The 27,678-nt window shown below is 45.8% G+C and overlaps 1 protein-coding gene across 1 annotated transcript in view; it reads left to right on the forward strand.

Annotated features, from left to right (window-relative positions):
• Positions 1–27,678, forward strand: part of NPTN (neuroplastin) — a 103,595-nt gene that overhangs the window by 36,376 nt on the left and 39,541 nt on the right. The window contains exon 2 of the mRNA XM_065411630.1: positions 21,952–22,120. Within this exon, the coding sequence (XP_065267702.1) occupies positions 21,952–22,120 (169 nt within the window). The remainder of the gene's footprint in view (positions 1–21,951; positions 22,121–27,678) is intronic.

Consider the following 27,678-nt stretch of genomic DNA (forward strand, 5'->3'; position numbering starts at 1 on the left):
TGGATGCTATGGCAGTGTATGGCTACTCATCTTCCCCAGATAGGTCCTCCCTGCCTCAGGACGACCTTAGAGTCCACCAGTACTTTCTAAAGTGGGTGGCCTCCAATCTAGGGTTGCAGGCGGAGGTTGTCAAGGAACCAGCAGATAGGTTCCTGGATATTTTGTTGGCCACAGCTCTTGCAAGGGTTGCCCTCCTCTTGCACAACACCATCATGGGACTGATCAAGGCCCTCTGGCAGAATCCTGCTTCCATTCTTCCCACGGCCAAGAGAACAGAAAGAAAATACATTGTGCCTGCTAAAGGCTACGAGTTTCTGTTCTCGCATCCTCCCAGGAAAATGGACCTTCTGGGGAGGAAGGCATACTCAACGGGAGGGGCTTCAGCTAAGGATAGCGAACCAGCAGGCGTTTCTGGGTTGTTAGACTCCCACATGTTAATGCCATATGAACAAATTTAAGGACAGGCTTCCACATGATAGTCAACAGGAGTTCTCAACCCTCGTAGATGAGGGCAAGACAGTGGTGAGAGCTTACTTGCAGGCAGCCCTTGACATTGTGGACTCAGCATCCGGATCTTTGGCCACAGCTGTGACTATGCGTAGGAGCTCGTGGCTGCAGGCAGCAGGGTTCCCTCAAGAAATACAACAATTGGTGCAAGACCTGCCATTTGAGGGACCCTCGCTCTTTTCGTAGCAAACCGATGCCAGGCTCCATGGGTTCAAAGATACCAAGGCAACACTGAAGTCCCTGGGTCTGCAGTCACAGCCTAGGAGGCAATATAGGCTGCAGCAAAATAGTCGTTTCTATCCCAACCAGAACTGCTACGACCACAGGAGACGGAGGAACAAGAGCTCGGGATGTAGACTTCCCCCACTTTCCTCCTCCTCCTCTGGAGGCCTGGCATAATTGGCCCCACGTCACTCGGGTGCCTTGAAACACCCATTTTGATGGGTTTGTCAAGGACAGTATACCAGTTCCTCACGATCTGGATTCAGTTACCCCTATTTTTTCTGACAGTCTTTCCCACTTCCTAGAGGTCTGGAAATGGATCACCTCCGACCGCTGGGTTCTAAATACAGTGGAATTTGTTTATACCCTCCCAATTTATTTCAACTCCACCTTCCCAGTCCCTCTTCAGGGACCCCTCTCACAAGCTTCTGCTAGAGCAAGAAGTTCAGTTCCTCCTCAGCATGGGAATGGTGTAGGAGGTTCCATTACATCTAAGGCAGGAGTGGGCAAACTACGGCCCACGGGCCAGATCTGGCCCGCCAGCCGTTTTAATCTGGCCCTCGAGCTCCCGCTGGGGAGCGGAGTCTGGGGCTTACTGTGCTCCGGCGCTTCAGTTGGGGAGCAGGGTTGGGGGCCTCTCCACGCGGCTCTGTGAAGCAGCAGCATGTCCCCCCTGTGGCTCGTACGTGTAGGGGCAACCAGGGGGCTCCGCTCTGCATGCTGCCTCTGCCACAAGTGCCACCTCCGTAGCTCCCATTGGCCATGACCCGCAGCCAATGGGAGCTCCAGGGGTGGCGTCTGTGGATGGGACAGCGTGCAAAGCTGCCTGGCCGCACCTCCACATAGGAGCCGGAGAGGGACATGCTGCTGCTTCACGGAGCTGCTTGAGGTAAGTGCCGCCTGGAGCCTGCATCCCTGAGCTTCTCCTCGTGCCCCAATCCCCTGCCCCAGCCCTGATCCTCCTCCTGCCCTCCAAACCCCTCAGTCCCAGCACGGAGCGCTCTCCTACACCCCAAACTCCTCATCCAGAGCCCTTACCCCGCCCCGCCCCGCACTCCTCTGCCTCAGCCCAGAGCCCCCTCCTGCACCCTAAACTCATTTCTGGCCCCACCCCAGAGCCCGCACCCCCAGCCAGAGCGCTCACCCCCCTTGAGTGCACCCCTTGAGTGCAAGTGCAGTTGGACATCGCCCGCATTCAGTCAACCTTCTGGGAATTGGGCCTTTTGATTAACATTCAGAATAGACTCCCAGCTGGCAAGGGCTCTTCTCCCAGAATCATTTCCAAGTGATCACAGAGTCAATACGTCACGTGGAGTCTCAATCGATCACCAAGGTCAGGCTTTGTTTGAGCTGCCTCAGCCATATGGCTTCATGCACATATGTCGTTCATCACGCGAGGCTGAGACTCAGACCTCTCCAAGCGTGGCTCGCTACAGTCTACTCCCCTTCAAGACACCATCTGGACAAGGCAGTCACATTGCCACCTCATATTTTCAGCTCTGTGCCATGGTGGCTGGATCCTCAAGTGGTCTGTGAAGTGATTCTCTTCACAAAACCTAAGCCATTGGCACACCTGATCTCCAGCGCCTCAGAGATGGGCTGGGGAGCCCATCTAGGGATGCTCAAGATCCAGGGTTGTTGGTTCGCGGAGGACCTATCGCTTCAGAACAATGTGAGGGACCTCAGGGTAGTCCGATTGGCATGCCAGGTGTTCTTACCCCATATTGCGAACACAACAGTCTTGATCCTCATGGACAATACATCAGCCACGTACTACATCAACAGACAGGGAGGGGCTCATTCTTGTCCTCTGTGTCGAGAAGCAGTACATCTAGGGGAATTCTGCATCGAACATTCGATCGAGATCAAGGTCTCATATCTGCCAGGAGTACAGAAGCAGCTTGCATTCTGGCTCAGCAGGTCCTTCTCGACTCATCACGAGTGGTCTGTATGCCCAGATGTCGCGATGATCATCTTCCACAGATGGGGATTTCCCCACATAGACCTGTTCACCATATAGTCCAATAGGAAGTGCCATCAGTTCTTCTCCCTGAGGGGTCACAGCCCTGACTCCATGACAGACGCCTTCTTGATGAAGTGGTCTCATAACCTGTTCTGCGCCTTTCTGCCCATCTCACTAATCCACAAGGTGCTGACAAAGATCAAGCAGGATCGGGCTCGTGTCATATTGATAGCTCTAGCGTGGCCCAGGCAGCACTGGTACACCTTGCTTGTCCGTCTCTCTTGCAAGGCCCCGATCAAGCTTCCTCTGTGCTCAGACTTGATTTCACAAGACCATGGTCAGTTACTCCACTTGAACCTCAGCTCCCTGCGTTTGACAGCCTGGAATCTGCGTGGCTGAACCCCAAGGAATGGGCTTGTTCAGAACAGGTTCGCAAGGTTCTCTTCAGTAGGAAACCTTCCATAAGGTCAGTTTACTGTGCAAAATGGAAACTGTTCTCCCTTTGGTCTTTTATCATTGAAAGAGCAGGGCCTGGCCTTCTCCTCTCTATAGGTCCACCTGGTGGCCATTTCAGCATTCCACCCAAAGGTTGACAGTAAGTAGGTGTTTTCACATGAAATGGTGATTCGTTTCCTCAAAAGTCTAGAAAAGACTTTTCCTCAGATAAGAGAACCTCTTCCTCCATGGGAATTAAACTATGCCCTCACGAAACTAATGAGGCCACCCTTCAAGCCGATGGTGATGTGCTGTCTACTGCATCTTTCATGTTAGTCAGCCTCCCTGGCGGCGATTACTTCAGCCAGGAAGGTTTCAGAGATTCGAGCCCTCCCGGCAGAGACCCCCTATACGATTTTCTTTAAGGACAAGGTACAGCTTCAGCCGCACCCAAAGTTCTTCCGAAGGTTGTGTCCCAATTCCATTACAACCAGCCTATCTTTCTGCCAGTCTTTTACCGCAAGCCTCATGCAAATAGGGAAGAAAAATGCCTGCATTCCCTGGACGTCAGATGTGTCCTTTACATTGAAAGGACCAAACTGTTTCGTAAGTCACCACAGCTCTTTGTGGGGATTGCTGAGAGAATGAAAGGGCTTCCTGTCTCTGCCCAAAGGATCTAGTCTTGGATCACATCCTGCATAAGAACGTGCCACAACCTCGCAGGCATTCCCCTTCCATCGAACTTAACTGCCCACTCTACAAGGTCCTTCGGTGGCCTTCCTAGTGCAGGTCCTGATCCAGGACATATGCAGACCAGTGACCTGGTCCTCTGGGCGTACGTTCTTGGCGCACTATGCTATCACACAGCAGGCTAGAGATGACGCCTGCTTGGGCAGTGCGGTTCTACAGTTGGCTTGTCCTTAATTACCTCCCAGTCTACTACTTGCTAGTCACCTACATTGGAATGGACACATGCAACACATCTTGAAGAACAAGAGTTACAGAAAGGTTAGTAACTGTTTTTTCAAAGGATACAGTTCAGCACAAGCGCATGTGTTCACTAGTAGCTACATGGATTTAATAAAACTCAATCCTACTTTTTAGGGCAGTTTCTGTGCAGATTCTATGACAAATAATAAATTGGATTGTGTTGCTGCATGTTGGTAGGAGGGCACGTTTCAGGGGAGGCGCTCCATATCTTTTCAAAAGCCTTTTCCCCTCGTCTTCCACTGCAGTGATTTCCCCCCTTCTCTCCCCACCCCACCCCCCCATGTAGCTAGAAAGAGTTGGATTGGCTCTGGAAAGTGCCCCATTTCTACTAGCAATTTGGGGGGGGGGGGAATTAGCTTTTCCCCCCCTGACACTTAAAATTGAAAATCTTGTTTCAGATCAAATGAAACATTTTATTTGCTTGAATGGAGGAGGTTTCTAGAGAGGGACTGATGGTACATATCTTTTCTCACCTCCCTTCTCTTACTCTCTGGAGGCAAATATCCTACTGCTGCAGCACTCCCAAGCCCTGTCAGGCAAGAAGCTGTAGACTGAGTTTGTGTTCTTTTTTCACCATGTAGCAGAGCATTGATTTTGTCAGCGTAACCACTTCTTTAAGTCTTTTGGGTTTGTTTAATCTGGAAAAGAGAAGACTGAGAGGAGACATAACAGTTTTCAAGTACATAAAAGGTTGTTACAAGGAGGAGGGAGAAGAATTGTTCTTCTTAACCTCTGAGGATAGAACAAGAAACAATGGGCTTAAATTTCAGCAAGGGAGGTTTAGGTTGGACATTAGGAAAAACTTCCTAACTGACATGGTGGTTAAACACTGAATAAAGGACTCCACTTAGGAAGGAACAATCAGTTGTACACATACAAAATGGGAAATGACTGCCTAGGAATACAACAAGGAGTCTGGTGTCACCTTAAAGACTAACAGATTTATTAAGCTTTCGTGGGTAAAAACCTCACTTCTTCAGATGCATCTGACTCCTTGCCACCAGACTCCTTGTTGTTTTTGTAGATACAGACTAACACGGCTACCCCCTGATACTTGACACCATGCCTAGGAATGAGTACTGTGGAAAGGGATCTGAGGGTCATAGTGTAACACAGGCTAAATATGGGTCAGTATTGTAACACCATTGCCCCAAAAAAAAAAAAAAAAAAAAAAGTGAACGTCATTCTGTTATCGTAGGATATCAGGGTTGGAAGGGACCTCAGGAGGTCATCTAGTCCAACCCCCTGCTCAAAGCAGGACCAATCCCCAACTAAATCATCCCAGCCAGGGCTTTGTCAAGCCTGACCTTAAAAACCTCTTAAGGAAGGAGATTCCACCACCTCCTAGGTAACCCATTCCAGTGCTTCACCACCCTCCTAGTGAAAAAGTTTTTTCTAATATCCAATCTAAACCTCCCCCACTGTAATTTGAGACCATTACTCCTTGTTCTGTCATCTGGTACCACTGAGAACAGTCTAGATCCTCTTTGGAACCCCCTTTCAGGTAGTTGAAAGCAGCTATCAAATCCCCCCTCATTCTTCTCCTCTGCAGACTAAACAATCCCAGTTCCCTCAGCCTCTCCTCATAAGTCATGTGCTCCAGCCTCCTAATCATTTTTGTTGCCCTCCCCTGGACTCTTTCCAATTTTTCCACATCCTTCTTGTAGTGTGGGGCCCAAAACTGGACACAGTACTCCAGATGAGGCCTCACCAATGTCGAATAGAGGGGACTGATCATGTCCCTTGATCTGCCAGCAATGCCCCTACTTAAACAGCCCAAAATGCTGTTAGCCTTCTTGGCAACAAAGGCACACTGTTGACTCATATCCACCTTCTCGTCCACTGTAACCCTTAGGTCCTTTTCTGCAGAACTGCTGCCTAGCCGTTCGGTCCCTAGTCTGTAGCAGTGCATGGGATTCTTCTGTCCTAAGTGCAGGACTCTGTACTTGTCCTTGTTGAACCTCATCAGATTTCTTTTGGCCCAATCCTCTAATTTGTCTAGGTCCCTCTGTATACTATCCCTACCCTCCAGCGTATCTACCACTCCTCCCAGTTTAGTGTCATCTGCAAACTTGCTGAGGGTGCAGTCCATGCCATCCTCCAGATCATTAATGAAGATATTGAACAAAACCGGCCCCAGGACCGACCCTTGGGGCACTCCGCTTGATACCAGCTGCCAACTAGACATGGAGCCATTGATCACTACCCGTTGAGCCCGATGATCTAGCCAACCTTCTATCCACCTTATAGTTCATTCATCCAGCCCATACTATTTTGACTTGCTGGAGTATTATCAGGAGTGTTGTAAGCAAGACACAAGAAGTAATTGCTCTATTCTGTGCTGATACGGCCTCAACGGGAGTATTGTGCCCAGTTCTGGATGACACGTTTCGGGAAAGGTGTGGACAAATTGGAGAAAGTCCAGAGAACAACAACAAAAATGATTAAAGGTCAAGAAAACATGACCTATAAGGGAAGATTGAAAAAATTGGATTTGTTTAGTCTGGAGAAGAGAAGACTGAAGGGGGACAGGATAACAGTTTTCAAGTACATAAAAGGTTGTTACAAGGAGGAGGGAGAAAAATGATTCTCATTACCTTTTGAGGATAGGATAAGAAGCAATGGGCTTAAATTGCAGCAAGGGTGGTTTAGTCTGGACATTAGGAAAAACTCCCTAACTGTCAGGATAGTTAAGCACTGGAATAAATTGCCTAGGGAGGTTGTGGAATCTCCGTCATTGGAGATTTTTAATAGCAAGTTAGACAAACAACTGTCAGGGATGATCTAGATCAGTGGTATCCAACCTTTTTATGCACAAGATCACTTTTTGAATTTAAGTGCAACCCAGGATCTACCCTGCCCCTTCTCCGAAGCCCTGCCCCGCTCACTCCATTTCCCCCCCCCCGCCCCGTTGCTCGCTCTCCCCCACCCTCACTCACTTTCACCGGGCAGGGGGTTGGGGTTCGAGAGCCAGGTGCAGGCTCTGTGCTGGGGCTGAGGGGTTTGGAGTGTGGGAGGGGACTCTGGGCTGAGCCTGGGGCAGAGGATTGGGATGCAGGAGGGGGTGAGGGGTGCAAGCTCGGGAGGGAGTTTGGGTGCAGGAGGGGGCTCCGGGCTGGGACACAGTGTTGGGGTGCAGGAGGGGGGTGCAGGGTGTGGACTCCGGGAAGGGTGTTGGGATGCAGTAGGGGGTATGGGGTACTGGCTCTGGGAGGGGGCTCAGGGCTGGGGGTTAGTGTGTGGGCTCCCGCTGGGGGGCTCCCTGCCTGCCCCGGCCCCACTCAGGCACATTGGCACCACCTCCCCATCACAAGCCAGGCCACCCCCTACCCAGCCAGCCAGCCAGTAATGCACCACGTGGCCACGCTGCTCCTGGAAGGGGCCAATCCCCCCCTTGCGGCTCCTTGGGGGAGGGACGGGGAGCACTCTGCAGATGCTGCCCCTCTCTGCAGGCGCTGCCCCCGCAGCTCCCTTTGGCCACACGTTCCTGACCAATGGGAGCTGTGGGGCCAGTGCTTGCGGGGGCTTGCTGGCCACTTCCAGGAGCAGTGTGAGGCCACGGCAGCCAGGGAGCCTGTCTTAGCGGCAGCCCCGCTATACCACACGCCGTGGCTGGAGATCGCAATCGACTAGGAGAGTCTCCAGGATCGCGATCGACCGGTTGGTGACCGGTAATACTAGATAATACTTTGTCCTGCCATGAGTATAGGGGACTGGACTAGATGACCTCTTGAGGTCCCTTCCAGTCCTGTGATTCTTTGACTGTCTAATCCATTTATGTATAATTTAACTTTCTGTGATGAATACATTGGTTTGCACAGATAGTGCTGGACAAGTTTCCATAGTGTAGGTATGTGATACTAGCAATATTGTGGCCAGTGTAAGGAGTATAAACCAGTTTGTTTTCCCTTTTCATGTTTAGAAAAATCCTTTTAAAGGAATTTAGTACTTGAATATTCAACTTACATTTCTTACAGTAAGTTGGCTTCCATTAGTCTCTAGTGACGGGCTCACTGCTTGCATCAAATGTCAATCCCTCCCGTGGTATATGTGCAGCCATTTTGCTGAAATCTCTGAAATGCACACTTTGATCAAACTAGTTTCACTGACAGCATGCCATTTATGTACAACACTGCTTCCTATAGAAACTGTTGGGCTGAGGAAACTGGGTGCAGCTCTTTTAAGCAAGATTGTGATCAAAATATTACACAGCTAAACAAACCTTTTTGAAAGTAGTAGTCTGCATTTATTACAATTAGGGCTTGTCTACACTTAAAATACTGCGGCAGTGCTGTAGCGCAGGGGTTCTCAAACTTCATTGCACCGCAACCCCCTTCTGACAACAAAAATTACTACACGACCTGAGGAGCGGGGACCGAAGCCTGAGCCCACCCGCGGCCCTGGGTGGAGGGGCCAAAGTGCCTCTGGCTTCAGCCCGGGCACTGGGGCTCAGGCTTCAGCCCTGGGCCCCCCAGCAAGTCTAAGCCAGCCCTGGTGACCCCATTAAAACAGGGTCGCGACCCACAGTTTGAGAACCACTGCTGTAGCGCTTCAGTGAAGACGTTATCTATGCCGACGGGAGATCCCCTCCCATTGGCATATGTACTCCACCTCCCTGAGAGGCAGTAGCTAGGTTGATGGGAGAATTCTCCTGTTGACCTAGCGCTGTCTAAACCAGGGGTTAGGCCAGTCTAACTGCAGTGCTGAGGGGTGTGGATTTTTCACATCCCCGAGTGATGTAGTTATACTAATCTAATTTCCTAGTGTAGACCAGGCCTTAGTCCACACCCTTGAGTTGTCTTACTGTGCATCTCCTATGCAGCTTGATATATTGATAATACTAAATCAAAAGATGTCTATGGGTGGTTCTTGACTGATGTCTTCTAATTTCTTTAGCTAATGTCTCTAGGGTGTATACTTTCTAATGTACTGAACAGTGTGCTATCTTAATCTATCTTTAGATCCTGTTCAGGATAGTTGTACCAAGAATATTTAACTGTTTTAGTCTTTTGCTTTTCCTGTTACTGAGATGTTGAATCTTCATGCTACAGCAAACTCCATAGTCTTGTATTTAAACTTCATGAAAACACAACTCATACAATCTGTGTTTTCCATTGGGCAGGATCTCTTTGAACACTTTTCCATCTGGAGTGACTGAGGCATAAGGAAGTAAAATGACTGTCCTGAGGTTACATAACGAGTCAGCTCAGTTGGAGCTTGGAGCCAGACAAGCACTGGATTCCGCTCTTTTATTTGAATCTCTAGGTCAGAATTCTGGAGTGAACGGGAGCAAGCCTCCCAGCTAGGCCGACAGACTTGGCTCGTGGGGCTCATGCTGATGCTCTAAAAATAGCTGTGTAGACAGTGCTTTGAAGTTGCGGCTCAGGCTCTGAAGCCCACCCCCACCAGGCTTCAGAGTCCGAGCTCCAGCCCAAGCCACAATTTCAAGTGCTGTCTATACAGCTATTTTAAGAGTGCTAGCCTGAATCTGTTGACCCAGATTCCTCCTGCTCAGTCCAAAATGCTGTGTAAATATACCCTTGGTAACTCTGGGTTTAAGAAAGCAAGCATTGGAAGTGAAATGTGCTGTTTTGCTCTGGACAGAAAATGGTGGCTGTGTTAGGAACTTCTGAATGTTTGAGAAGCGTGATTGTGTAAAAATAGCATCTCATTATCCATATCTGTCACTAGTGTCTTGCAAATCCTTCTTGCAAACTACTGCATCAGCTACTGTCCGCTCCTCTGAGCCAAACTGCCGAAGAATGAACAGGATTCCTATGCCTTGTGCACCATCAACAAAATTGGCAATTAAATAGTGCTTCAGAATCTTTGGTGTACAAAGCAGAAAATGGCTTTATTTCCTCCCCCCCAACCCCCCGCCCCATACTAAGCTAAGTCTGAAGTTCTTTGTCACTTGTAAATGAAGTTGAACATTAACCTGTTTTGTGTTCTTCTGACTACAATCTCTCTCCAGTAAAAATCATATTTGGATGCATTTTGCTTTGATAATATTCTTATTCAAATGTTACATTCTGAAAACATACAATAGTCAACAGACTGACATAAGCTTGGAACCCATGAGTAAAGGGGTGCTTATCCCATGCTTGTTCAAACTATTGTAGCAAATGGGGAATATTCAGGGTCTGAATTCCGTAAATTTACCTTTCTTATAATTACTACATATTTGCAGGCACATGATTGTGGTGGTAAGATAATCACTAGAGGAAATCTTAACAGTCTTGCCCATAGATCATAATATCTTGCAATAATACAATAATAAGGTTCAAGAGAAGTTCCAGTTACTTCTTAAAAGTGAAGAAGCTGAACAGCAGGAGCCTTCAGTAGGAGCACCAGTATTTCCGAGAATGGTGTCATCTTTACTGTGGTGTCTTTCAAAAGGGCAGTTCTTGATTGTTATTGTCACAATTGTCACAATTGTTGATTGCAATTTTCAGATGTAAACAGATGTCAAGATCAGTACACTTTGACCTATTTTTCTCCTTTATCTGTTGAGAGAGAGATTGTCTTTTGGGGGGTGTCTTCTTGAGAATAAGTTATTATTCCTTCTTTCTCTAGCACCTACCTCCTGAATATCTGTCTTTATGCAAAATGCTACAAACCCCCCCAGTGTATACATGCCATGGGGAAAACCAAGTAAGGAAACTTTCTGGCTTCAGAAGCCTCTTGTATAAGCAGTGAAATCTGTACATTCTTTCTCTATTTGCTTGGTTTTGTTTCACTTATGGCAAATGTTGACATAATTGCCAAACAGCATGAGTTTTCCAGATAAGTTTCTAGTCTTGTCTTTTCCATTATGGAAAGTGTTCTGTTTAGTGTGCATTCCATTTTTTGAATAATCCATGGGGTGTGGATGGATTTCACCTCTACTTGTAGCTTCTTCTTGGAATTCTTTCCTTATCGGAAATGGCTCGCTGAAGGTACTGCCTGAAACTTGCTGATGCTGTTTGGTGTTGTGTAGCTAGTAATGAATTAGTGAAAATGCAAAGCGCTGAGTTACATATAAAAGTTGATAGACTTGCATGGCATTTCTAATCATGCAGCTAGTCCCTTACTAATAAGGCATTTTCACAATATGCTTTGTATAGGGAGGTTTCCTATGACTTCTCTCACTTCTAAATCCTTCCAGGGCTCCATCCTTTTGTGGGGGGAGCTCTCTGCAAACCCCAAATATCTTGTGTGGTAGAAAGTAGTTCATTATTTCTTCATTTGTGGTCTAATGCATGACTGTGTAGAATGCCAATGGGAGATGTTAATCTGTATTTAACTGAAGTGTGTGCTGCAGCAACTTCTGTGCTATGCTGCTTCAGATAGGGGAACCCAAATACATCTCAGGGAGTTCTAAAAAGCAGTTTGTAGTATGGAGCAACAGTCTGTAGAGATTACAGATCTGGTTACACAGATCAAGATGGCACGTTGTATTGGGACCTATAATCTCACAGTCAGCACTCTTCTACTGAAGATGAAGGCAGCTGATATCTACTTAATATAAAAGTGTAGCCTTAGGGCTCCTGGCAAATTACTAAAATGGTCCTTGGATGGACACTGTTTATGCCTAGCTTAAATGTGAATGTAGAATTTTAGGCCTTGTTTATACACCGTTGTAATGGATTATCTCAATTGCTCTGGAGGAACCAGTACTAGAACAGCAAGAAAAGCTTTTCCTGTCCATACTTCAACTGCCTGTGGCCTGAGTAACATGAATACAAAATTCCTCCTAAATCTACAGAAATACTTGTTATAATATTAGCTTTCCAGTGTACATTTATTGTTCACTTGAATTTTATTTTACCGCAGTTCATCAGTTACCTATTGAGTAGCAGAGAAGAGAGAACCTTGGAACAAGAATAAAAGGATATGGTCCAAACTGTCTGACAAGGGACTGAAAAATTTCATCTAATCAGTGTGCATGGAAAGTTTAATGGAATAAGCATCTCATTCCTCCTCTCCCTTATAACGGAGACCAAAGGCTTGTTTCCCTACACCTCTTTCTGAAATGGATTGTGTTTGGGGGTGGGAGAAGAGTGTGGGGATGTGTGGGGTGAAGCAGTCTATTTTATCAGTGGTGTAGATGTCAGTAACACTGTCTGCCCTCCCTGCTTGCTGCTGTTGCTGATCCCTGGTGCCCAGAGAGAATTCAACATAGATCTGACAGGTTTTGCTGCATAATCTAGCTGGCCAGCTGTTTTTTCTAAAATTTTCAGTATACAAAATAGACTTGCTTTAAATCTGCACTATTTTCAGTGGGTCACTTCCAAAATATGCTTTGGAGGGCAACTTAAAACAAAGTCAAATGCACTGATGTAGTAATGCTGGTAAATAGCAGGGAAATTTATGTCACAGAAGGGGCTCCAGTGGTTTTGGTACTGAATTACAACTATGCATCTTTTACAAAGATACAGAAGGACTTCCCTTGTAACATATCTAGTTACTCAATGCTGTGAGTTTCTCAATTTTGTCATTCTGTATGTGTAAAATGAAAATCCCTATCATAATTTAACAGGGATTGTGAGAATCTGCTGCTTTCAGCTGCAGTGATCTAGCTACCGCCAGAAAGTAGGTCACTTATATCTCAGGGAATTCCCTGCCTCTGAAGTTCAGAATAGGTGGAAGAAAAGGTCAAAGTAGAGTTCATGGTGGAGTGGTATATAGGACAGAAGCTTGCTATTTTTTTCTGTAGTTGGTGTTTGATCCGTTTTCTGTTTTAATGAGAAGGCTGAGAATGAACAGGGGAAAGGCTTCTGTTGGGCATTTAACTTGTATAAACCAAACAGTTCAAGCAGCTAGAAAAGGACCACCATAATTCACAGTCTGCTTTTCCATAGCTCCCTGGTGCCATTTCATCGCTTTCCAGTTCCAAAAGGTGATGTGTGTTTGCTGTATATGGTTCCCCTGATGCAGCCTCCTATAATCCAGTTTGACACTATAGAAAACCCATGATAAAATGCTTATCCTGGTAATCTGTTTCCCAAGAACTCCTCTTCCTTGAGAGGGTGTGCTGTGCTATGAAAACTATAACACACCTTCAAGCCAACAAAATTAGCAAGTGCTCTGTGTGTTGTGCTTTCTTTCTATAAAAGTCTTGTTAACACCTGGTTGCTGTAAATTATGATGTCTTATCTAATCCTTTGTCTATTTTCTGCAACTCACTTGCTTTGTTCTTTATAACATCTGTTATTTTCTGCTGGTCTATCACTGCATTTCTGCTGCCCCTCCCTCTAGCTGGGTTTGTCAAGTCGCCCATGTCAGAAACTAAACTCACAGGGGATGCCTTTGAGCTGTACTGTGACGTGGTTGGGAAACCCACTCCAGAGATCCAGTGGTGGTATGCTGAAGTCAACCGGGCTGAGTCTTTCAAACAGCTGTGGGATGGTGCTCGGAAGCGCCGTGTCACCATTAACACTGCCTACGGGGCGAACGGCGTGAGTGTGCTGAGAATAACCCGCCTTACATTGGAAGACTCTGGGACTTACGAGTGCAGGGCCAGCAACGATCCCAGGAGGAATGACTTGAGGCAAAATCCCTCCATAACGTGGATTCGAGCCCAGGCTACGATAAGCGTCCTTCAGAGTGAGTTCAGCACCCTACAGTAGTAGTACTGTAGTAACTAGAGGCAGTCCAGTGACCCTTCTCCCTCTCCCATGACCCTTGATATTACCACCCTTTGTCTTGTTTTTTGAACCCAAGATTATTCCTCCAGTTGTAGTGCTTGTGTGTGTCTGCCACCGTTTTTTTTTTTTTTTTTCCCCCCCCTTGTCTCTCTCTCCTCCGTAGGATCAAAGGACTTGGGAAAATCTATGGAACTATCCTATAGCTCCTGTGTGAAAACAAGCTCAGTGTTGGATTTTTTTTTTTTCTACCACTACCCTTTACTTTTATAGTAGGTTTCCTGCATCCTATCGCTGGCTTCTTCATGAGTGCCTTTCTATTTTGGTTTTTATTCTTTCCTGATCTAACCACTTTTATTTCTTTTTTTTTCTTGGAATCTCTAAATACCTTCCTTACCTACATGGTTTTGAGTTCATAAGCTTCTGTACAAATCCTTCCCATTTTGATTTTGTTGTTACATGTGACCTTTAAAGCCTGGATTTTTCCATAAAGTCATGGAGCTTCTTTTCTTTTCTAAACAACAGTATGTGTCCTAACAGAGTCTCTGATGCAGCAGCACATTACTGATACAGCTGTTCTTACATGGTGGTGTGAAAGTGAATGCCACTCAGAGTGAAGGGATGTTATCAACTTAATGTGCGCTAGCTTTAGCCAAATGACTCCCCACTGAGAATGTAACATCCCTTTTTAAAAACTTATATTGGATAGGATAAGTTGATTCTCAATTGCTATTTGTTCCATTTATTGTCATAGATTTTGTACATGCTTTCTGCTGTCTTCATTAGGTTCCACACGAGTTTTGCTTCTGGTATTTTCAGAACCATTTTAACACAATCCTATTTTTATGTACATTGAATAGAAAGAATACTGTTTGCTTTCTCTTAGATGTAGTGATTGATATACAGCTTGCATCTACATAGATTCAAAATGAAATACATGCAGAGAGTGACTTGACTGTGTACAAATGTGAAGAGCAGAAGGTAAAGAAGAGGTTTTTTTGATTTGTTAGTGTAAATGTTTCACTGTTTTAGGGCTGTGAATAGTAGAGGATGGATGTTATCTTTAACACTACTCTGAGTGTTTGTATACATAAACCAGGATAGCATAGAAATGTAATTTCTCGCTGCATATATTGAGCTTCATAACTCAAGCTCTCCGATCGTGTAGTGACATCTGTTTAATCGATGTAGTGGTATCTGAAGGAACCCCATGCAGATGTAAACCTGGTAGCTAGTGCTCAAGTGGGGTACCAAGCTGAACTATCTGACAGTATTACAGAAGAGAGCTGCAATATGAAAATGATTATGGACGAAAACAAGCGACTTGCTTCAGTCAGTACTGATGGATCAGAGAACCTGCCTCTGGAAAATGGAAAGAACATGAATGTATGTGGAAAAATAAACAGAATTAACCCAATGACATGGATTTGTTTAAAACCTAAAAAACATTGGGTTGTTTGACTTGATAAACCTGTTCAGTTTCCAGTCCTAGGACTTGACCCCTCCGTAGCCCGTAGAGGTCACAGTGGACTCAGACCTGTAAGTTATTAACATCAATCACAGCAGCAAGAGCCTTCAGATTTCAGGGAATGGTGTTATCTCAAGACAAAGCTGAATTGTCCTGCAGCAAGTTTAACTTCTGGAAGTCTGGTTCCTGTCTCAGATACAGTGTAGTTGTAGCTGGTAGTGTAGTGTAGTCAGTCCCAGGATATTAGAGAGACAAGGTGGGTGAAGTAATATCTTTTATTGGACCAACTTCAGTTGGTGAGAGACAAGCTTTCGAGTGACACAGGGCACTTCTTCATGTCACCAATAGAAGTTGGTCCAATAAAAGATATTACGCACCTTGTCTCTCCTATTTCATATGATCACCTGCTTCTGCTGCCCATGAAGGTCTGTTGTATTTCCCGTCTCTATTCCTTGCCTACCCAGTCTCCTTTTAGTAGTCTTTTGGGGAGGGGGAAGAACCTTTTTGAATGAAAAGCTAATTATTAAGTTCTTGAAGCATATATTTGATAGAGTCCTTATGAAATGTCTCAAATTGTGTTTCCTATCTCCCTCAAATAGGTCATTTGTAACTGAATGTACTTTTTGGGATGGAGGTTCTAAGCTTCCATCTCCATCCCCAGTTAAAGACCTGTCTTGTCTCTTGCATGCCTGCAGTTCAATTATCCAATGTTTCCTAATTTTGGATTGTGAATTATGACTATATTGCCAAGTGCCTTGTGTTCAGGACACACTTTTGTTTTTGTTTGTTTCATATTGGTGAGAAAAACACTGTACTCAAACACTTAAACAACTGTACTGTGCCCACAAGGGAGGCTTGAACTGCTGTAGTTTGTGGGAAGCAGAGCTCTTAAGGTTTAATCTCTAGGTAACTGCACATTGGAAATGGAGCTTAAGGGAGACCTAGCTAAAGAAGCTGAACCTGTACCTAGAAGGCAGGAGTACAAGTATGAAGTATCCCAGAGTGCTTAAGCTTGCAAAGGCAGAATACAGTAGTGCACTGAGTAGAAACTATTCTGTAATTTTCCATTAGGAGAGATGCATCTTATAGCTTAACTAAATTGTATTTGAAATGAAGGCTTCTGATTAAAATGGTGTTGGAGTCTTCAGCTAATGGTGGTCACTCTTCCACTGATCTCATTTGACACCATCTTGGGTATTCAAAAATAGACACAATAAACTAGTAGAGCCTGCTTTAATTGTGGTGGCTAAAACAAAATGTCATTGTTAATATCAAAACAGAATGCAGTGAAAAGCAGCACTGAATACTGATTTGAAAAGTTAAACAGTTAGGAGAACTGGAAGTTGGTTTCCAACTAGACCAGGGGTGGGTAAACTACGGCCCGCGGGCTGGATCTGGACCCTCAGGGCTTTGGATCCAGTCCACGGCGCCGCCGGCACCACATTCCTGCAGCCCCCGGGCGGGGAGGGCAGAGGGCTCCATGCGTTGCCCTTGCCTCCAGGCACCGCCCCTCGCAGCTCCCATTGGCCGGGAATGGGGAACCGCGGCCAATGGGAGCTTTGGGGAAGGTACCTCCGCCCCACCTCCCCCAGGGGCCACAGCGCTTCCTGGAGCGGCGTGGGGCCGGGGACAGGGCAGGTGTGCAGGGAGCCTGCCCTGGCCCCAGTGCGCGCCGCTGCCACTCCGGAGCCGCTTGAGGTAAGCGTGGCCGGAGCCCGAACCCCTCCTGCACCCCGTCCCCCAACTCCCTGCCCTAAGCCCCCTGCCTGCACCTCGCACCCCTCCTGCACCCCAACTCCCTGCCCTGAGCCCCTTCGTACACCCTGCACCCCAGCCCCCTGCCCTGAGCCTCCTTGTACACCCTGCATCCCTCCTGCACCCCAGCCCCCTGCCCTGAGTCCCCTCGTACACCCTGCACCCCTCCTGCACCCCAGCCCCCTGCCCTGAGCCCCCTCCCGCAGTCCGCACCCCTCCTGCACCCCAACCCCCTTCCCTGAGCCCCCTTATACACCCTGCACCCCTCCTCTGCCCCAATCCCTTGCCCTGAGCCCCTTCCTGCACACCACACCCCCTCCCACACTCCCTCCGGCACCCCAACCCCCTGCCCCGGCACTGCATACTATTTCCCCACCCAGATGTGGCCCTCGGCCCAAAAAGTTTGCCCACCCCTGAACTAGACACTAAGGCTCCCATACTGCCCTTCCACAAGATGATGGATTCCAGTTGGATGCACTTATTTTAAAACCACAGCTTATATACAATTGACACCTCAAACGTGAGGTATGGGAAGGATTTTCCTCATGAGAATCTTCAGGATGTTCCTTTTTGGAGTGGGACAGCTTTTTTGTGTGTGCACACCTAACCCACCATGCATGAGCTCCTCAGAACTAAACAGCAATGCCTGCTTGCTTTTCTGCTTTCTTACAGATTGATGAAACATTAGTGTCTTCTGCTAACATTTTAATACTTAAAGTGGTCAACCATCAGGGAACTCTAAGTTACATTCTCAATCTTTAACTCTTCTTGCTTCAAACATCTGTGTTTAGTAATTTTCATATATTCTCAGGATAGGTATGAAAGCAACCAACAAGTCCTGTAAAAAGCCTTGTTATTCACTTGGTTCCCATTATTTCATTCAGCTCCACAAACTTTTAAGTGACCACCTATAAATATCACAAACATTACTATGTAACTGACAGGTGGGTAAGAATAGGTCTAAACTGGCAGAGATAGCCATTAAAGTCCCAATTAGCTTGTTTGTTCTGAGCTCCAGGTCATCAACTTACAGTTTGAAAAGCAGACCTAAAATGGTCCATTATTGGCTGAATATGAAAAACAGTTGGAAAATAAAGCAATTCCCAAAGCACTTCTGGATAAGTCTCTATTACACAAATTTTCTAGTTCTGTAGACTAGATTAAAACTGTTTTCCATTACTTGCTTTTTGGAGGTATGATGCTTGTAACATTCTCTGATGGCAGCATATATGCTTTCCATTCCAGAGTCACTGCAGGGTGCGCTCTCCTCTAACCACCACCATAGTGTGTCCATGGCTTCTGTCCAGTGTACTGCAGACAGCATCAGACTGCCTCTACTATTGACTCTGTTTAAAAATATCCAGTTCACTTTTACAGTGGCCAGTACACTTGTTTGACCAGTTTCCTCTTTTGACAGGAAAATGCTATTTATAGTTCATTGACATAAATAAAACTGAAGATATTTCTTTTCATATTGAATGAAAATCTGTAAAACAGAAGCAAATATCAGTCAGTTCTAGTAAAGCTGATGTCTGTTTACAAAATTCCCAGAAATTGAGTTAATGTTGCTTCAAAGGGTTATTTCTATCAAAGTATTTTCATAATTGACAGTATTTTTTGTTTAGGTGAACAAATCTTGTGTGCTTGCTCATTGGGGATGATATTGGGGTATGAAAGGAGAGGAGAATAGTGGTGGAGTGGTAAACAAATGATTTTCTTCCATCTAGGACCTGATCTTGTGGTCCTTGCACAGGTAAAATTCCTATTGCAGAACATAGTGGGGCAGAGTTGCAGCTGATGGACAGTAATAAAGTTTCTACAAGAAAGGACAGAAGGAACTCCAGCATTTTGATAGCTGCAATACTGTATCTGGGATGGGGTGCTTAATACTGGGACTTCTAAGTAACTGCAAGAGGGAGTTTGCATAGCCAACCTAGTAGAATTAGGAAGAAAAGATATACACGTATCTTTGGTGATGTAAGGGGCTTATCGGTCATCAGTAGTAAGATTTCTCACTTTGCCTCGCTGGGCAGCAGCAAGAAGGGGAAGTACTATATTATTGTAGAGATTAATGTTCCATTATGAATAACAATACAACCTTCATGGTGCCTCGTTTTTTTCCCGATTCAATTTAATAATTTGCTTTCCAAGTGCTTTACAGATGAGACTTCAGAAGACTGTATGGTGTGACTTAATCTATACTCCAAATGTTTTTAAAATAGCTGTCAGCAAGGTATATTGAACCAACTGGAATCAATATTCTTCTTTGACTTTGACATCATTACGAAATGTTAATTAGGAATTATATGAATGTGTTTGTATAAACCACACCCACACTTGGCAACCCATCTGCAGTTTCCTCTCCTACTGTTTGGAATGCAAAGAAAGTTCTTGTATTCTGAGATATTAGCATTTTTCCAAGCCTAATCACCAAAAGTTCTCTCATCTTTTAAACCTGTGATTTCTCACGCTTAATAATTTTTTAGTTTGAAGGTAGATAAGATCTTTTCTTAGTCTCAGTAGAAAAATTCCTTGCTTTGCAGTTTGGGAAAAGCATTTTGTCCACTCATAGCTCCAATGGCCAGCTTTCAAAATTTGGTGGTTGTGGATATTAACCCTTAATTGTGCATAATGCCGCTTTCAAATTTAAGGAGAAAATTCATAATGTCCAAGTTCCCAACGCTAATTTCTGAAAGGCCTCATATATATGGTTGGACTCGTACAATTTATAAGTTCTCACACTGCCACTCAGGATTGAAATGTGAGATATTCAAGGCTTCAGAAAATAACTAAAAACATGTCAGCAGAGCATGTAACCCTTACGTGTACCACTGGGACTCAATGTTGCAAGCAAATTCTATTCAAGTGAACAAGAAAATGTTTCCTATTAAATAAAACTAAGGACATTGCCAGTCAAACTCAATTGAGTAAAGGTAGGAAATATATTCTTCCCCCTTTATTTAAAAAACAAAAACCTTTTCACCCTCCAACTACTGTACCAAGTGGGAGATTCTTCCCTCAACTACAAATGCTATTTCCAGTATGGGCTACAAAGTTCCAACTCATCCCCCTTGTTGGCTGCCCTTCCACCCAGTCATACAGTCCCTTCTCAGCCAACTTGTGTCAACTAGTGAGGTCAACAGAAAACAAATTTTCCTTTTTCTTTATGGCCAGAGATTCTGCATTCCCCCCCCCCCCCCCCCAAAAAAAAAAAAAAGAACAGGAGCCAGAGATTCCCCTTTCCTCTCCAGTTCTTGGTGCATGCTGAAAAGATGAATGTGGATTATACTGTGCAACTAACTTGCATACTGTTGTAATTCATATACTGTGTGCAACAGCACAATGCTGAGTGTCATGGACACAACTGATCAGGGTCTTCTGGCCTAAATGTGGAATGCAATTATAGGGCCAGAGTTAAAGATGGCCTGCAAAAGAGAGAGAATATTTTATCTTTACAATGTATAAAGAAAGCTTAAAAGCTTCTTTTTAAAAAATCTGCTAGGTTTTTAACTTTAAAAATATCAGGAATGTCAAGTCTTGTCTACCCACTTTATGGGAAGACTTACTGGATGACTAAAATGAGGACTGGGGCTTTGGCCTTTGAATCGTATTGAGTGTTGTGTTGAATTCTTAACGAAGCAACATTCTTCAGACTGAGATAAAATTGCTTTAATAAAAATGAACATGTTTAAACAGTGAATAAACACTACATTTCTGCTCAAGTAGCTTTAATTTCTTTGTTCACTCCTTCATAAAAAAACCTTCTAGTTCTCAGGTTGTCCATAGTATGCAAGAATGCACAAGATCTGAATTCCCAATATGAAAAAACAAGCAGAATACAAATCCTTTTCAAGGAATTACACATAATAGGAGAAACATAGATGCTTAAATGGAATCTCTTTTCCTTCACAGTTCATCTTTAAGATTAGAATTGGAACCTAAACTGCACATTTCCTGAATTTTATATCATTTATTTGATGTGATCAAGCCTGTATTCCACATTTCTTCTGCTTCCATTTCGCTTTATGCTACTCACGGAGGACACCACAAGAAGGTTGTAGACATGACACCCATGTGTCCCATGACTGAACACTCTAGAGACCAACGTATGCTACATAGCAACGCAAATTTAGTGTTATGCACTTTAAAGGCAACACTTTCTCAACCCCACCTCAGATTTTTGTAGTTTGTGACTTGCAACTTGTCTACGGTTGGGAATTTGCTCCAATTTCAGCCTTCACAGGCTACCAGTTAGTGAAGCTGCACCCTCATGTGGACAGGATAAAAACTGTTTATAAACCAGTTTGCACTGGTGCAGCCTACCCTTAATTTCAAGCGGGAATAAGATCTACCAGCAGAAAAAGCAATTCTGTCCATTTCCAATAGGGATTTATACTGTTGCAGCTACACTGATGGCAATAATGAGAGCATATCCCCCTTGTAGACATGGCCTTGTTCCTAAGACTGTTGACATGTGTTGTTTTTCCTGGGAACTGGGTACCCAAAGAGATGCATATTATTCGCCAAAGCAGACTGTTTTTGCCTGAAGTTTCTGCATATAGAAAAGGGTTTGCTTTATTCTGAATGAATAAAACTGCATTATATTGCCCAGAAACAATGACTTACTTCCTTCAGGAGGTGAGGAAAAGAAGCTGATTTTGCTTGCAGTCACCAAATATGCAGCTTACTTCTTTGCATTCCACCATATGCAAAAGATTTGTAAAAATCTTACTCTGAGGTGTGTAGAGGTTGTTTGAAGTGTGAAAGTGAAGAATCTAAAATTCTTACTTTTTATATAGGGGAACTGGTCCTTAAACTGTTGCCTTCACTAGTGGTCAGCTGTTTGTGATTCTTTCTTTTATCTCCCAAATTAGTGAAGCAGTAGTCTCTTCCCTCCCCATCTCCCAACTGAACATTAGACCTGGGTTCGAGGTGCAGTTGTTAGCTGAGATTTATGACTCTCTTTAATGTGCACTTTGTTCCAGAGCCCAGGATCAATGCCAGCGAGGATGTGCACATTCACCAGTCTAGTTCTCCCATCATCCTGCAATGTAACCTCACCACAAGTCCCAGCCCCCTCACTTACAGCTATTGGGAGAAGAATGGGGAAGAAATTTCTGGCACTAAGAAGAATTCCAACACCACAGAGCACAAGTAAGTCTGTAAGAGGAGACGTCTCTTCACTATAGCATCAAGCGTGGTCGCCTTATGATTTAAAGTAGGGGATAAAGTCAGGATTTCAGGGTTCTGTTCATGGCTCTGCTACAGGGTGGCTGGACAGTTTGCATGAGATTCATCTGCAGTAGAGGGGTGTGCGATTTCTAGGCTAAACTGAACAACTAAATAGTTCTAGAAAAAGCTAATTCTGAAAGGGATCTGTGTTCTCCATAGCTATCCTGAGTAGTTCATATCCACATAATTCCAGGCACAGCTCTTTAGAACTTCTTGGAGCAGGTGTGTATTGTATGGATAGAAGTACAGATAATGGTTTCCTTTCTCAGCTGAGCATACTATATATTGTACAATATCCTGTTACATACATTGCAGAATGTGTTCTTGCATCTGTGCATATTGTGCCTGAACAGAAGAGCTGGTCTGAGCTGAGACCAGCTTACCACCAACTTGGCTGTACTCTGCACCTTGACAGATGAAAGCCAGTGCTCTGAGCTGTCATTGAAGTATAGGCAGGAGCAGTGGTGAGATGGAGCCGGTTCGCAGGAACCGGTTGTTAAATTTAGAAGCTGGTTTAGAACCGGTTGTTAGGGTTACCATACGTCCGTGTTTTCCCGGACATGTTCGGCTTTTTGGTTCTCAAATCCCTGTCCAGGAGGAATTTCCAAAAAGCCAAACGTGTCCGGGAAAATAGAGAGGCATAAGGGGATCCTGAGAGGCTGCAACTTACAACTCCGGCGATCTGCGGGGGCACAGAGGTGGCGGGCGGCATCCGAGCGTGCAGCCACTTCCTTCCAGGACTCCAACTTTCCCACCGTTCTCCACCGCGGGGAAGCAACTTCCCGCCCCCCGGGCTCCGGCTGCTGTTGCGCGGGGGAAGCGCACGGCCAGCGGCGCACGGGCTGGAGGTATGTGGGCTGCGTGGCAAACCGGGGGAAGGTAGCACTCGGGCAAAGGACGCTCGGCTCTTCAGTTGCACAGAGCCGAGGTGTCTCCGAGCAGCAGCAGCAGCCGCCGCTGCAGGGGAATCAGACTGCAGCTCTCAGCCTGCCAGAGCCCAAGGTGAGATGGGGAGGGGAGGAATCGGGGGGGTGATGAAGCTGGGGGGGGGGAGGAATCCGGGGGTGACGAGGTTTGGGGGGAGGAATCGGGGGGCTGTGCGGCAAACCGGGGGAAGGTAGCGCTCGGGCAAAGGACGCTCGGCTCTTCAGCTGCACAGAGCCAAGGTGTCTCCGAGCAGCAGCAGCCGCCGCCGCTGCAGGGGAATCAGACTGCAGCTCTCAGCCTGCCAGAGCCCAAGGTAAGATGGGGAGGGGAGGAATCGGGGGGGTGACGAGGCTCGGGGGGGAGGAATTGGGGGGTGATGAGGCTCGGGGGGGGGAGAGGCATGGGATCCCGGGGGGCAGTGAGTTGCCTGTCTGTATGTTCTAAATAATAGCTGTTGTTCCCCTAGCAAAATCCTCTCCTCTACATTTCCTTTCTATTTTTGCCTCATTTTCTCCAGTTTATAGTTCTGTTTTTAAAGCCTATATTATTTATTCATGTTAATCTGTCTCTCTGTTTCAGACAGGGTTAAATATGTAACTTATTTTACTTAGAAAAATAGCTGGAGAGATAATGGTAAGACTATATCACCCAGCATTCTAAAGAGGATCTGTCCGTTACACTTTGAATAGGAAAAACAAAACTTGTCTTTGAATTTTATTAACCAATGTAATTGCTTTTAGCACATCAGGAAGAAAGGCAATGACTTTAAGACCTGTTTGTATAATAATGGAAATACTATGGTTTCTCACTGGCTAACTGTTAAAACATAATTTCTTTTGTTTACAGCCACTGGCAGTAGCTATATAATCCCTTACCCACAATGGTGTTCTGTAATATTTGCCAAGGCTACTGTCTAAATTCTTGCCAAGCTTTTCATCATATCCACAGAACAGAGATTAAATTAATGTAACTGCTAGCTTCCATTCATACTAGTGCTTGTAAAAACTGCTTCATCAAAGCACTTAGTTCAATTTTGCAATAAATATCAGAATCCAATAAAGACTATTAAATCTGACTTATTGCCTACATACGTATTGTATTTGGAGATGCAGTCAGCTATTATTCAACAGTGAGGTTCGGGGGGGGGGCTGTCAGGGGGCAGGGAACGGGGCGAGTTGGGTAGGGGGTGGAGTCCTGGGGGAGGGGTAGTTATGGTGGGGGGTCTCGGGAGCGGGTGGTCAGGGGACAAGGAGCGGGGGGGGTTGATGGGTTGCGGGTTCTGAGGGGGGCAGTTGGGGGCAGGATGTGGGGGGGGTGTCAGATGCGGGGGACAGGCTGTTTTGGGAGGCACAGCCTTCCCTACCCAGCCCCGATACAATTTTGCAACCCCAATGTGCAGGGCCGGCTTTAGGAAGTGCAGGGCCCGATTCAAACAGTTTTGACGGGGCTCCGGCAGGGATGACTAAAAAAAACCACGGGCTTGTACTCACCGGGCGGCGCTCCAAGTCTTTGGCAGCACTTCGGTGGCGGGTCCTTCACTCGCTCCGGGTCTTCGGCGGCACTGAAGGGCCTGCCGCCGAAGTGCTGCTGAAGACCCAGAGCGAATGAAGGACCTGCCGCCGAAGACCCGGTAGGGAACCGGTTGTTAAGATTTTGGCAGCTCATCACTGGGCAGGAGTATTATGGAGTTGCTAATTATGATGAGATAATTGAACTAGTGCAGCTGCACTACCTGAACTTCTCATCTTTGTCAGCACAGTAACATTTTAGACTGAACTCTGCTCAGAGTTTATGGTTGCCAACCCTCCAGGCTTGTCCTGGAGTCTCCAGGAATTAAAGATTAATCCTTAATTAAAGATTATGTCATGTGATGAAACTTCCAGGAATATGTCCAACCAAAATTGGCAAACCTATAGAGCTCGTGCATTAGTACTGGAACCTGTAATGTTTGTGAATAGTATTTCCATATGCTTGAATTGATGCCATTACATGCCAGTATTCTTTAAGCATTATTTTCATGAGTTCCCTCTATGATTGGCGTGCACACGTTGATCTCATGAAATTGGAATTTTGAATATGCTCACCATACCTCTGTCCTTGCATCTCCTGTCCAAAGGTGTATAAGGGCACGTCTACATTACGTGCTGGACGGGCAGCGATCAATCCAGCGGGGGTCGATTAATCGCGTCTAGTCTAGACGCGATAAATCGACGGCCGAGTGCTCTCCCGTCGACTCCCATACTCCACTGGAGCGAGAAGCGGAAGCAGAGTCGACGGGGGAGCATCAGCAGTCAACCTACCACTATGAAGACACCGCGGTAAGTAGATTTAAGTACGTTGACTTCAGCTATGTTATTCACGTTATTCACGTAGCTGAAGTTGCGTAACTTAGATCGATTCTTCCCCTTTCCCTCCCCAGTGTAGACCAGGCCTAAGAGGGTGATGCCTCAAATCCCACTCATGTCCTTCTGTATGATTGCAGTAAGGAAAAATTCTTGTAAAGTGTGGCTCCCCGGCACTGAGCTGTGAAACTACTTTGAAAAGCCACATCCATTGGGGGTGTGCACAAGACATCTTGTGCAGTGGTGATGTCATCAACATACTCTCTGTATGGGAGCGCAACTGCCTCAGTTCCCTTGTTGTTCCAAAAGAGGGCATACAGAACTCTCCTGTGTGTCCTCAGGCTAGCTCTTTCCTTAGTTTAATTGATCTCCTTGTAGTTAGCGTAGAGTAGTATAGGATAGCTTAGTGTACATAGTATGTCCAGAACCACATTGGGCCCAGAGATAGATGCCCACATCTGGTGCCTTCTGTAGTTGGGTGAGACCCACTCGGTAACTCAGTGCTGCACCTTTGCTCCCTTTGGTGGGGGGAAGAGAGACTTGAGACTCCAGGTTTCTCAGTGTCTCCAGCCTGATATACTCCAGACCCACCAATGGTGGGTCTGGAGTATATCAGGACTCCATGCTCCATGCTGAGGTTCCTCTGACACTGGGTGCAAGATGTATTTTGACCTTTTGGCCTTGGTGCTGCCTTCCATCATGCGCCTGAGAACAGAATCTCCTTGTGCTGAAAGCAGATCCCTTATTCAGCGCTGCTTAAATCAAAAGTGGCACCAATGACCAAACTGGCACCACATATTATGGCCTCAGTAGCCTTGGTGACAACACAAGAAACGCCCTCTTGGTACCTTTGGCACAGTTGTCCTGGGCACAGACTCCAGACCTCCTTCTCTTGGAGGCATCAAGGAAGGCCTTACAATCCAGGAAGGGCTCCACTTTGAAATGCTATAAACAAACATGGAAATGGTTTACTATCTGGGCCACTGATAAAGGATTCTCTCCATCTCAAACTTGGGTCGCTGCAGTCCTACCATACTTTCTACACCTTCAGTCTGAGCAATTAGCCTCTCTAAAGATCCAGCTGACAGTAATATTATCTGCTTCTCACAGTTATCTTAAGGACAAACTCATTTTCTCATCCTACAGTCTCCAGGTTCTTAAGGGCATAGTAAACATGTTCTTCAAACCTCCATACTCCAGTATGGAAGCCTCTGCCTTCAAAGGACCTGCATCTTGTCTTAATGACGCTGGTGGCCCCTCCTTATGAGCCTCTTGCATAAGTACTTCTCAACCACTTATAAAAACAGCCTTTCTGATAGAATTTACATCTGCTAGGAGGGTGGGTGAGCTTAGTTCTTTGGTCAGTCCAACTTATACGGTAAAGGCAGCATGAAGTCCTGTCCCAGCTTCATGCCTAACTTGTCATATTTCTACCTATCTCAATGTGTCCCATTCTCCCCCCTCCATGTTCTTCCCCATGCCCATTCCAGGGGATACATGTCTCTCTACTCCTAGGTGAAGATGATATACTGCTGGAAAAGACTTAGTCCTTGAACAATCTAACTGGTTATTTGTAGTATGTGGGGAGAGGTGCCAGGGAAAACCCATTACTAAACACTGTCACACTGATCTAGGAGCTGAATACAGTATTGTTACATCTTAGCTAGGAAACCATGGCCCTTTGGTTCAAAGTTCTGTTCCATGAGAGCCACTCAACAAGAGCCACTTCAGCATCAGTGGCTTAAGCAGGTGGGGATATGCAATGCAATTCAGCAGCTTTGAGTTTGTTGCACACTTTCACCAGACAACCTCCCTCAATTTAGCATTGCACCCAGATGGGGAGAACAGGGCTACGGGTCCATATTTAGTTAAGAACACCTCACCCACCGTCGTCCTGAAACCGCACTGCTTGTTAATCTTCCACAAGAGGGAATGCACACAAGTCCTCAAAGAAAAAGTTGACTTGCCTGTAGTTATTCATGAGTTACCTCTGCATATTCATGCTACCCGCCCACCTTCCCAACCACCTAAGAGTTCTGTCCGGAGACCATCAGGGCTCTATGGCTAGGGAGAAGGAAATGAGGCCATAGGGGAGTGCGCTCCTTTCCTTAAAGTAGGGTGATGCCATCACTCTAGTGCAAGATCTTCCATGCATCCCTTAACACATGGCTTTTCAAGACAGTTCTACGGCTAGACACCAGGGGGCTCAAA

This window comes from Emys orbicularis, chromosome 10, assembly GCF_028017835.1.
Source record: "Emys orbicularis isolate rEmyOrb1 chromosome 10, rEmyOrb1.hap1, whole genome shotgun sequence".
Classification (NCBI taxonomy): Eukaryota; Metazoa; Chordata; order Testudines; family Emydidae; genus Emys; species Emys orbicularis.